This window comes from Wyeomyia smithii, chromosome 1, assembly GCF_029784165.1.
Source record: "Wyeomyia smithii strain HCP4-BCI-WySm-NY-G18 chromosome 1, ASM2978416v1, whole genome shotgun sequence".
Classification (NCBI taxonomy): domain Eukaryota; kingdom Metazoa; phylum Arthropoda; class Insecta; order Diptera; family Culicidae; genus Wyeomyia; species Wyeomyia smithii.
Genome location: NC_073694.1, coordinates 101,443,814 through 101,456,583, shown reverse-complemented (window position 1 = coordinate 101,456,583; position 12,770 = coordinate 101,443,814). Strand labels below are relative to the sequence as shown.

At 41.4% G+C, this 12,770-nt stretch overlaps 1 protein-coding gene across 1 annotated transcript; it reads right to left on the bottom strand.

Moving 5' to 3' along the window:
• Positions 1-293: 293 nt before the first annotated feature.
• On the bottom strand, positions 294-1,400 carry LOC129717006 (putative uncharacterized protein DDB_G0286901). Its single transcript, XM_055666852.1, has 2 exons — positions 832-1,400; positions 294-774 (listed from the first exon to the last, which is right to left on the bottom strand). The coding sequence occupies exons 1-2, from the start codon at positions 1,398-1,400 to the stop codon at positions 294-296; spliced, it is 1,050 nt and encodes a 349-aa protein (XP_055522827.1).
• Positions 1,401-12,770: the final 11,370 nt, after the last annotated feature.

Here is a 12,770-nt window from a genome sequence, read left to right as displayed (position 1 = left end):
ACTTCTTCGCTGCGAACACCCTCATCCCAGCTGGTTTCGGTTGCTAAAATAACAGAAAATGAACAGGATAGTAATTTTTTTTGAATTTCGTTAATTTTGTGAGCGCCTCGCATGCGGTTAAAATTTTGACAATATACAGAGATCTCGGTAGTGGTGGGGTGTTCGAGTGTAGAAGCTAAAGAATGAGAGTCACTATTAACAGAAGTGTTTACCAGAGCAGAGGAGGTCGCGTCATTTCCTACCTCTTCAGGTTGAACAAAATTTTCGCCAGCAACGGTCCTCCGATGAGTGAGTCAATTGCGTTGAAGACACGAGTGCCTAGATGAGTACGCAATGCATTGTGAAGTAGGAGGGTGTCCATGTTCGCTGATCATCTGGGGTTGAGAAAGTGGAAACGCGTCGTTCGCCGGGTATGGGTTTAGAGTTTCGCCTCTTTGGAATTGAATCGTAGGAATGAAGTTAGCTTGAGGTCTGGAGAAACGATCTTTCGCTGCTGCAAGAAGCACTCTGTCAGGTGGTAGCAGTTGATTTGCATGGAATCGATTAGAGTTGGTGTGTTGTCGATCATTGTGAGAGCTGGTGCCGTTATTCTGTTGTCTATTGACCATGTTATAGTTGGGACTATTGTGATTATTCAAAAAACTGTTGTTGACGTGACGGTTGGGGTTGGTAAATCTACGGTTACTATTGGTGTTGAAGTTGTTGTTCTGTCCTCTATGATAGTTGTTGTTGTTGTTACTGTTGTTGTTGTTATTGTTGCCATAGACGTGATTTCTGTTCGGTAAATTGCTGCTTCTAGATGCTCAATTTCATTGTCGTGAACGTTTTTGCCTATTTCGCCATGCTCTGAATCGTATTCTGTCCTGTTTTTCACGACGCTTCGTCTTTTCGTCAAAGGATCGCCAGTCAGCTTTCCAACGCTTTGTTGATCCAATTAAACGCCATCCCGAGTGATCACAATCATTCTGTGAAACTGGCGTGGTGGAAAGCTGAGCTGTTTTCTGTGTTGTGTCAAATTTGGTAGATAACGATTTCAGCTCGTCCGAAATATTGAGCTTGATGTTTGGATCGTCCTGAGGGCTTTGTTTGCCAAGCTGACTTATTTCGTTTTTTAATTCTTGTCGCAATTTAATCGAAGTAAGGTCAACCAGCGACGTTAAATGATTCTTTAGTGAAGAAAGTGCCCCCGATATGCTATGGTTCTTGTTGATGGTGGCCAACTCATGCTTTAGATTATTGAGCAGCGTTTCAAGATTATTTATATCCTCCGTTGCAGTATACGATTGGTCCGGCTGGTTTGAATATTGGAGTTTGAATTTATGCACCACCTGTGTGTTTGCATCTATCTGTTTCACCAGTTGCTTTTGCTGTTCGGTCAGCTCTTTCAACTCAAACGTCATCGTTACATAAGTTTGGCATGGGCCACAGCATGGTAGCAGGTATGATGTGAGGTCGGCAGTTCTTTTGTTTGATGTTGTGTCAGCAGTTCTTTTGTCAGCAGCTCTTGTAACGCGATTTGAGCCACGGTTAGACGGTAACCCAGGAGGGGTGAAATTTACGACTGCACCCAACGCACGACCACAGCTCTTCGGTGGTAGAGTCAAAACAAACTTCGCAACGTTCACTCATGTTCGGCATAAACAAAACAAAACACTACCGATTAAAATAGACTTCGCGCAAACAAAATAAGTATAAACTGACTTATACACGCTGGGAGCGACTAAGCAACACGTCCGAACTGGTTGACGGTCGAACTGAAAAATGGTTTGGTGCAAACTTCGCGAAAACATCACTGTTCGTACGAGGGGTAAGCAATTTTCTATGTGATTTGATCACCGGCGCAATTATCCAGCTATTTGATCGCGAACAGATAGCGAGGCCGCCATTGCGAACTGGTGGATCTCGTGGCGGGGAATTGCAACTAAAACCAATTCGGAAAGCGCACAGAGAACGCAATCAGCACCCCTTGGACTCGCGAAGCGTCGGTGGTCCCAGGACTCGTGAGCGAAAAGCGGGGTCAGTTTGGGGACGGATAACACGCGCCATCATCAGCTTCGCACATGTGCTTTCACGCACTGGAAACACCGTTAGACTGCACCGAAGGCAAGACGGAATCTGCTGTCCAACTAGAGCGCAATCTTACAAGCGAGAAAGCCTTCGTTCGCGAAGTAAGTTGGGCGTTTGGAAGAAACTCGAACCGTGGCTAATCTGCTGGGGCCATAGGGTTTTTTTCTGCTTGTACATTTAATTCACAGTGCTAAACTCGTCGAAACAGAACCGGTGCGGTTCTAGGGACCGCCGCTTGGAAGAAGATCACCTAGCGAGTCTGAGAGACACGCTGGTCTGAGTGAACGGGAACGGAAGCTACGGAGATCGCATCGGGTCGCGGATTCAGCGATCGTGAACACCGTTTTTCAATTAGGCCGTGAGCGGAAGGCTCAGTGGCATAACCACGCGGAAGGCTCGAGGGCGAAGGAGAACCTTGCAACGGTGACCACTGCGGCACTCTGGGAATTACGTGCGCAGCTATGCTTGGGGTCTGGTAGCCACGGTACCGTGAGTAATATGAATAGAATAGAATACACCGCATGTAACGAATATTTATGTAAGACTCTGTAATCGAAAAATTGGGCAACATGAAAGGTTAATACTACATTCATTGTCGTACTTCATTTATTTTTGGGCATTTCGATTTGCTAGTCGGACGCGTGTAGGGTCTTCGCTTGCACACTCTCACTCGAACCCTAAACATTAATTGAAGAACGGTGTTCACGATCGCTGAATCCGCGACCCGATGCGATCTCCGTAGCTTCCGTTCCGAACTAGGACGGGAGGTTTCTCATTTAGCGGTGACGGAGTTGACGAAAGCCAACCCGTGCGCATTGACAAGACCCTTTTGTCCTTCAAGCTAATCCGGTGAGCCGAACTGGAGTAGACCAGTCGCTTCGGAATGCTAAATAATAATTGCTTCTTTATTGAAAATTTATTGCTTTTATAGGCAGATGCAATTGCCGAAATGCTCAACTCTATGAGTGTACATGTATGGCCAACTTGGGCTCCTACTGGCAACAGCTGGAGTGACGAGCATCAGAATTGCAACGCTGCATTTTGCGTGCTGTTTGAATCGGGCACCAAGCGTTGCAGTACACTCGCTACCTTGCGGAGTGTAATGTAACGCTTAGGCAACAGGCGTTCAGTTAAACACAGCTGAGTGTGTAACGGAACATACCTGCGCGGGTCAATGATTTAATTTAATTTTATTTTTTCATAGTTTACGGTGCCGTACGAAAGAGTTAGTATACGACATCATCCCTCTTTACGAGAGTAATTTTATGAAAATGAAATTATTCTAAAAAAAAGCTAAGCGTCTTTCTCCAGTTGTTTCTCACAAATTTTGATACATAAAAACTGTTTTTTTTTTCTGTAATAATTTTGTTTATAAACTGGTATGAATAATAACGTAACTTATTGACATAATGATACAAAATAACATCTTTTTTTTTTTGCTTCTTCTTGGAACTGCATCCGGGGAAAAATAATATAATAAAATTTTAAATACTGGTTTCTAGACGCTAGAGTCTGAACCTTCTTCTTTAGCTACTTGCTACTCCCGGGCATCCGGTAACCCAAGAAGGGTTCCAGGCATCTGGGGTACAATTGAAAAAAAACATTCAAACCACCCAGGCATTCTAATATTCTTCTTATTCTCTATGCTTGTGCTTAACACAAGTAGGACGAAATGAATGTTACGCCACTGTGAAAGAAATTAGAAGAGACTTATTCTATACTTTTGCTAAGGGTTTTAAGCCTTTTCGCTTAGCATCAGTAGGACGATGACACAAATGTTGCGTCTTTTTGAAATTAACTTATTAGATGAGCAACTACTTGACATCCATTCTCTTAGATAAGCAAATTTTTGAAATTTGATATCGAATAAATAATTAACTCTCTTATTGGATGAGTATGTATTAACATCCACTTTTAAGTATGCAAACTCAAGGTTTGATATCTAACAATAATAAAAAATAATTATCAAAATATGCCAAAATCTAGAGTTGATCAGGCTCAAGACTGTCAGCTTATTTCGTTGCTCTGAGTTCATGGATTGATCGGTCACATGTTCTCATGACAACATATATTTAAGATAAGAAACATTTATTTTGCGCAATAGATGTAGTTAAAAAAAATTTTCTGGTAAATATTATTTTTAAATTTATCTCTATTTCCATATTATATTAAAGATATAATGGTTACTTGAAAGACTTAGTTTAAATTGTGAATAAGGTATGTTCATCATTTACAACTATAATTAAGATTTTGTTGCTGAAACTGTTTATTGTAATTTTGTAATGTCTATTTACAAGTTGATTTGGGTGAATATTGCGAATCTCATTTCCAGTCACATGCACTTTGACTCGAATGAAATTTGAAATATATGTGTCTTGCCTGTTAGTAACAATTGTCTGGAATTGTCGACCTACCTGATCAGTTGTTACTACATGGCTAAAAAATGATTTTGAATTTAAATGGCTGGTTAATTTGCATGTTGTTGTTTGATAAAAATATTTTTATATTGTTTATGGAAGTTGGATTTTTGTGAAATTGTGAAGTTAAATGGTGTGACTATAATTTTATATATTTAGATTTGGCATGTTGTTGGGTATCTATTAGTGGGGGTTTAGTAAACACAACCTTTTATTTTACCACCCAGTTTCCTTTCATAGGCTGTGTGGTGCGTCATTATGCCTTTGTGAGTAGATATCAGGAGGTTTCCGGTTAGTGTTGGCATGAATTTTAACGCGTATTTGTGTAACTCATTATGTCTGGTTGATTCTTTGCCGGATAGTGTTATGAATCCGGAGGCGTTTCTCGTTGCCTTCAGGGTTATTAAATTTTTATTTATTTTTATGATTTTTATTAGCTTTTCCTTTTCCAGCGCTTTTGCTAGCGATTCGATTTCTTTGGTATTTTTGAATGTTATTGGGTCTTTCCGGTTTTTCTCTAATTGAGTCAGTACGGTGTGTATTGCGGAGAGACCCATTTTGCTAAATTATTTTAAAGGTATTTTATTTAATATTTATAGATATAGTTTTGTTTTAACTAAATATTCTCTTGTTATAGTTTTGTTTAATAGTCGTTATACTGTCGTTAAATCCTTCTGACAGTAATGGATTACCAAATGTATTTAATATGTCTTATTTTGATACTTTGTTCAATGGCACTGAGCCTTTCCATGTAAAAATAACAGGAGGGTTGTGTGCAAAGCCACAACCGCAAGTTTGAAGTAGAATACTTTTACAAGAAAGATAACCCGGCTGCTTGCGTGTCAGTCATTTTTTCTAGTAATTAAACGTTGACTAATCAGATCAATCGAATTTTGCGCTTCAACAAGGATTGACCATTTTCAATAATATAGTAAGTTGCTTGTCATGGTTGGGGCTTGACAATTTTTAAATTTTGAGATGAAAGTACCACACTGCATCAGCCGCTATCGATGCTGAGATCCGCTGCAGCTAGTGCGCTATCCTTTGCTACGCCACAGCTGTGGCCGCTTTCCGCTATCGCTGGTATCCACTGCACTGCTAGTGCTGCTGCTAAGGGAGGACGACTGCTGTTGTCGCTGTCTAGAACTATTATGAGCGGCTTCGGCTGAAACAGGCTCTTTTATAGGCCGAATAGCATGTTTAAAATTGCAAGGTATATGATTCTGTCGACCGTGCTTGGGAAGCAATCATATAACGACCAATCAGAGGTCGAATTTTTCGTTTTGACAAGGCTTGACTATTTTCAATAGTACAATAGTGTGAATAATAAAATTACAATTATCTTATTTTGGGAAGAATCTTAGAAGATTTTCCAATCTATTGCTGCAAGAACGAAGGAAATCCATCGAATACTAACCGATTTATTAGCATTTCAAATTGGACATATTTTTCACTTTTTTCGGTTTTAGATTTTCATTTCACATCCCTATGTAGCCGAACTTCCTGAGAGAAGTATTCTACTTCAAAAAATGTAATTGATAAATTCTACTAAACCATTATTGGAAAAATCTTAAAGTAAGCTAACCTTAGAGAACTGCAAATTTAGATCCATTATTGATTTCTTCCTGTTTGTTGCTTATCTGGTTGCTGCTGTAGGTGATGATTCCTGGGTAGCCGATTTTTCTCGTCGGAGCGTTTTAACTGTCTTGCTAATACTTTTATGTGCTCTGCGTCAAACACACGTCGTGTTCCCCATTGGTGTTGTTTCGGTTGGAGAGCGCCTTCTTGTTTTTCAGCCGATTCGGAAGGTGTTGGTTGTGCTGGTTGGGGGTTTTGTATGATATTTGAGCTTGCTGTTGTCTTCTGCCACCTTCGTATAGCGGCGAGTTTTTTCGCGTTCAACGATTCCAATAGTGGTCCGTGTTCGGGACCTGTTGTGCTGATGCGTTGTTTTTTCATTGATGCACTGCGACGAAATTATTCGTACTCGATGTAGTTGGTATGTTTGTTGCTGCTGGTGTGGTTGCTGTTGTTTATGCTGCCGCTGTGACAGTTAGTCTTCTTCATCGTAGTACAATCTGAAGTATCTGGAGACTATTTCTCCAGTTTGTGCGTCAACTACCCATACTTCCACTGCGTAAAAGTCTATTTCTATGCTTCTTGTTTTTTTTTCTCTTCTAATTCAGACACTGTTTATCTCTTAAATGGGCGAGATAGATGCCCTTAATGTTTTTCACTAAATTGTCTCTGTTTACTTTGTTTATGTTAAAGCGAACTTCCCATTTTCTAGACATGGGTTGCACATTAATGTTCTTTACAATTGCGTTAGGTTTGCAACTGATTTTGCGAGTTTTGCTGTTTGTGCTCTATTGTATTGCTTATACATCCGCCATAGCGTGATGGCTAGGTGGATCGTAACTATGCACATTATTAATGTTAATTTGAATTCGTGCACTTGATGGTGTTCTTCATGTATCTCTAACTGATTTTGAATGTTCATTTGGGGGTCTCCAGTGTTTTGTGCAGTCTTCGAGTTAGACTTCCCCATTTTTCAAAACTTTATTCACATAGTCACAATTGTTTTTGCGTACTTCGAAAGTTCACTGTTTTTCTGCAGCCATTCTTTGCTGAAGTGTTCGAAAATTTTAATCACTCACACAATTCCAACTTCAGGAATTGTACTTTTTCTTCTCTTGGTCGGGAACTCGCAAAGAGCAATATTTAAAACACTTTATATTGTATTCGCGTACACTTTATAAATTGTGCGCGTACTTTTCGCGGACATCTACAATTCGGTGATTGCAGGTTTTTCACTTACGGTTGCCATGTACTATTTAAAAACGATGCACTAGACTATTAAAACAACTGGCGGATTTTGAGAGAACTAGGACGGGAGGTTTCTCATTTAGCGGTGACGGAGTTGACGAAAGCCAACCCGTGCGCATTGACAAGACCCTTTTGTCCTTCAAGGTAATCCGGTGAGCCGAACTGGAGTAGACCAGTCGCTTCGGAATGCTAAATAATAATTGCTTCTTTATTGAAAATTTATTGCTTTTATAGGCAAATGCAATTGCCGAAATGCTTGAGTGTACATGCTTGAGTGTACATGTATGGCCAACTTGGGCTCCTACTGGAAACAGCTGAAGTGACGAGCATCAGAATTGCAACGCTGCATTTTGCGTGCTGTTTGAATCGGGCATCAAGCGTTGCAGTACGCTCGCTACCTTGCGGAGTGTAATGTAACGCTTAGGCAACAGGCGTTCAGTTAAACACAGCTGAGTGTGTAACGGAACTAACCTGCGCGGGTCAATGATTTAATTTTATTTTATTTGTTCATAGTTTACGGTGCCGTACGAAAGAGTTAGTATACGACATCAGACCAGCGTGTCTCTCAGACTCGCTTGGCGATCTTCTGCCAAGCGGTGGTCCCTAGAACCGCACTGGTTCTGTGTCGACGAGTTTAGCACTGTGAATTAAATTTACAAGCAGAAAAAAAACCCTATGGCCCCAGCAGATTAGCCACGGTTCGAGTTTCTTCCAAACGCCCAACTTACTTCGCGAACGAAGGCTTTCTCGCTTGTAAGATTGCGCTCTAGTTGGACAGCAGATTCCGTCTTGCCTTCGGTGCAGTCTAAAGGTGTTTCCAGTGCGTCAAAGCACATGTGCGAAGCTAATAATGGCGGGTGTTACCCGTCCCCAAACTGGCCACGCTCTTCGCGTGGATGATTGCGCCGGTGATCAAATCACATAGAAAATTGCTTACCCCTCGTACGAACAGTGATGTTTTCGCGAAGTTTGCACCAAAATATCACCAGATTAATCGCCTTCTTTTCCCCGAGTTGATTCAAGCGTCGCACGAGTTTTTCCCACTGTCTGCCACTGACGCAGAACGCACCTTCTCCTGGAATGGTCTGATGGCAACTCCACTTGCTGAATGTAAGGCTCTTCTGCTATTTCTATCTGGCTGGCTGTTTATTCGTGTGCGTGTTCTCGCGCGGCGGAAGGTGATTGGCAATATAATTTGTTGTTCGGTTTTCTATGCAAGCCAGTGCCCATGCGGCGTAATTGGGTGTCACTTGTTGGGTTACACGTTCGGTCAATACTACTCATATTTAATTATATTTCAATTGATGACTTTGTCATGACGAGCTAATAATCATAGCTACAACAGGCTGAGAGAAAACAAAACTCTTCAGATTCATTTCACATAAGTGAAGGTATTTTGAAATATATGAACTGAATTAGTTTTTATACTGATGTTTAAAAATATATTGACGTAGAACTACGTTTTACTTTAGCATACCACACAGGGATGCAAACTGAAAAACTGGGACGAAATTTGCTTATACTGCCGTTCTAATCATAGTATTCCCATGTTCTACACAAACCTTATGCACGTTGGGACAACTATGCTTGGAGCGGCAGTATAGGTCGGTTGGTTTTCAACCGATTTTCTTCATTCTTGCAGCAATCGATTGGAAAGTTATACACGCATCTGCCCAAATGCAGAAAAATGTTTGAATCTACGAACTATTGCACTATTGAAAATTGTCAACCCTTGTAGAAATAAAAATAACGTCCTCTGATTGGTCGCTTGCTTGCTGTGTGTGTATGACATGGTATCATGTGTGTATGTGTGTATGTGTGTATGATATGGTATGATGTGTGTATGATATAATGATATGGTATGATGTATGTGTGTCTATGATATGGTATGATTTGTGTGTGTGCTGTGTATGGTTTTTAACTCGGCACGATCTGCTAATTGCTGAATCCGGTTCACGAAATTCACAACCCTTCATTAGTAGACATTATAACTCATTACCCAAGTAAAAATATTGATTTTATCAAAGCTTTATAGCGCTCAATGCAGTCAAAAAAGCGCTATAAAACTTTGATAAAAACAGTTGTGTTACTAGGGTAATGAAACACTCAATGCATTTGTTAATAGTGTACGTAGTTCTACGTCATTTATGCGGTCGTGTCTCGGATACAACCTCCTTCGTTTTCTTTCTTTATTGTTTGGGCAATTTTAGAATTTTTTTGCGAATTATTTGAGACATTTCTTGAAAGTTTTTTTTTTGAGTTGTGTATGTAAAATTAAGTTCAATAGTTTTGTTTGTCGATTTTGTCAAGTGAGTTGGAAAGTTTTTTTTGTTCACGTAGGATTATTATTTAAATAATTTGAAGACTTAATCTCGAAAATTTGATTGGTATTGTATAAGCGAATTCGCTTTTCACTGTCAATCAAATTTTCGAAAACCTAGTAAGGAATGATATAGCATTACCATAATTTAGGTTATTTATTAATTAACAATTACAATTAAAAATAATACATTGAATAACCCCTTGTATATTTGGCTCACTCAATATTAAAGCTTCCTTCTTTTCATTCTCACTTTAACAAGAGAGTGAGTGTGCATCTTTGGCTATCTCGCGCTGAGCGTTTGAAAGTTTGATTATGCTTCGGGCCCACTGTAACTCGCAGACGGGTTGGTTCGACGGTGAAGTTAAGGGGAGTAGAGACGCCCCTTTCGCAGCAATGAGAATTAAGGAGACAGAAGTTGTTCGAATTTCCAAAGAGAAGCGGTTCGGTCATACCCGAACTTCGGAGGTTGGAAATCAATACCTTGGGGATACTTTAGGGGGGTGGCTCCCGACACCAATGAGTTCGGGTGGAACTTTCGTGATAATTTCGTGAATTATTACGTAGTTCCAGCCACGATGATTTTAGGACCATGTTCTTATCTAAGGGAACCTTAGCTTTCTCGATCACTTGTTCTTGGATCGTGAAAGAAGTTGGAGCGGTCTTTCTTTAGTACGCCGCGGTGTGGTTGAAAAAGTATTCAAACCACGTGAAAAAGTTTCATATCAGGGAAGTACTAATAATAGATTCGTTTCCCAGAGTAGTTAGTAGTTCCCAGAGTAGATATAGTGAGTGCGTGACAAATATTGTGCGTGCAAGAATCGTACCAAAGGTAATAAATTTTTAACTTAGAGATAACGATGTGCAAAATCGTAAATCTGTGATATGCGTGCTTGTGGTGTAGGTTAATCGCTGGAGCTTCCCGACGCACCGCCAACTCTACGTTTGGACCCGCTTCAGACCACGAGATCCCGTTTTTCTAAGGACAAGTTCCCGGTTAACTACCACGCGGCCGAAAGAGCGCCGATCGTCATCACCGCGCTAGGCAGGGAGCAGCACGCCGAAGTGTCATCACCGTTTACCTGGGCTAGATCAGCAGAATCTACAGGAGAAGTCCAAGCACGTAAAAGAATCCATGGTTGTGAGTACGTTCCTTATTGCTTTATTCATGCGCATGATCGATATTCGAAATATTAAACTCCACCCACATCACCCGGTGGTAGAGAGGGTAGATCGTACCGTTAACTCCCCTCATTCGAAAGCTAAAAAGCTCTAGGGTTCGAGGCCCGTCTGGGTTCGAGACCCGTCATCGTCGGTTAGTTTTTTTGTACCGCTTCGACTAAATGTACCGATCTTTACTCAAGCCACGTGGAGAATTCTTAAATAGCACGGCTACTCTTCTTTGCCGTTTGCTCAACCGATAAAACTGACCAATCGAAATCCTAGCTAGGTCAGCGATGTGATCGCTGCAGTCTCCGCACGCACGTTTAAAAGTTTAGTAGATAGGAGTAATGAGTTTGTAGAGCGCTGTGGGAAAGCATCAAATCGATAGCGGCGATAGCCAAGGTAGATAAAGCACTGAAATTATTAGAAGCTAAGAAAACAAAGAGGTTCGAACCACGCAATAGAAAAATGATGATGTATTTTTTTTTATCCATCAATCACTAAATATAAATGCCGCTATAAAGTAAAGTTTTTTAATCTCAATCTATTTTAGTTATTTTTCTGGTTTGAGCCAATTTCACGTTCGGATATTTTTTGGTTTATTTTATTCTAATCGCTTTGCCGTGGAAAAGCGAGCGAGGTTGGCTTCAAGTCTGAAGCGTTCTAAGACAGCAGAAGCGAGAAATCTTCCCAGTGATGATAATCGGCCAGTAGAATCTATTTGGCCAAACCGATTTCATCGCGTTGTTGGTTCGTCATCCCTGGTAGTTTTCTTTAAGGTTTGGTGGAATATCAAGGTAGTTTCCGGTAAGGTTGAACCGTTTCAGAGCCGGAATCTTGGAACAAATAAAACCCGCCCGAAATAAGGAGGGTCTCATTAGCTGGGCAAGAACAACAAAGGTGGGTGGCCTCTCGAAAGAGAGTGGCGCATTTAAGCCATCCGCAAATCTGGTCCAAACCGTCCCGTGTTACACGATGCTTGAGCGGATCCTAGAGGGACTCTTCCACGCCACGAGCCAAATCCTTGGCCTCCGGCTGGCGGGTCACTTCATCGACGTTCCAGTATCTCAAACTCAGACCAGAGGTGGTCGGCCAACCTGCCGAGTGACGACGTCAGCCGTGCCGAGGCAGAGGAGGCGGAAATGGTTACGAATGAGGAACTCATCGTGATCGCCAACTCCCTGAAGGTGAGCAAGGCACCGGGATTGGATGGGATTCCAAATTTGGCTGTGCAGAAGGCCATCAAAGAGGCCCCCGGACTTTTTACTAATGTATGCCTGAAGGGCACTGGGTACTGAAATTCCACTGCGACATTCTTGCTGATTGTCTTTTGTGGCGGGCCCCGATTGCTGAGCACAGGTTACGGATTGCTCGTACTAGAGTAGAGCTGTTTTGTTGTAAACCTGTACCCCAATTAGGTACAACATAGTTGATGAAACTAATTACCTGTTTGGGATTAGAACTCCACATTTGGTATGGAGTTAAATGGTAACTTCCTAAGAAGTTGTACCTAGAGGAAGCAAGAGCTTCCAATGACCTCGTAACCAAGCTGTGAAAGCTTGTTGAGAAGTGCGTCGACAACTAGTGACCATAACAAAGGGGAGAGAACTCCTCCTTGCGGGCATCCCTTGATCACTGACATTGTTACAGACGAATCTCCCAAGGTTGCTGTGATCACTCTACTAGAGAGCATTGCGTGTATCCAGCTCCTTGAAGTGTGGTCGATTCCCTTATTGGAGAGAGCCGTATTAATTGATGCAAAGGACGTGTTATCGAAGGCCCCTTAAATATCAAGAAAGGCACATAGCGCCGTCTCCTGATAACTCAGGGACTTTTCAATCAACGTCACTAAGCTGTGAAGAGCAGTTTCTGTTGACTTGCCGCTTTGATAGGCATGTTGGTTCCTATTCAGCGGGGAGTCTTCAATAAACTCATCACGGATATATTTATCCTTTATTTTCTCCATCAACTTGAGT

Bases quoted from the DNA above. Each gene is read 5' to 3' on its own strand.
- LOC129717006 (XM_055666852.1), bottom strand. From the start codon at position 1,400: ATGACGTTTGAGTTGAAAGAGCTGACCGAACAGCAAAAGCAACTGGTG. The intron at 775-831 runs GCAAAAACGTTC...TTTACCGAACAG, and splicing joins TTCAGAGCATGGCGAAATAG to AAATCACGTCTATGGCAACA.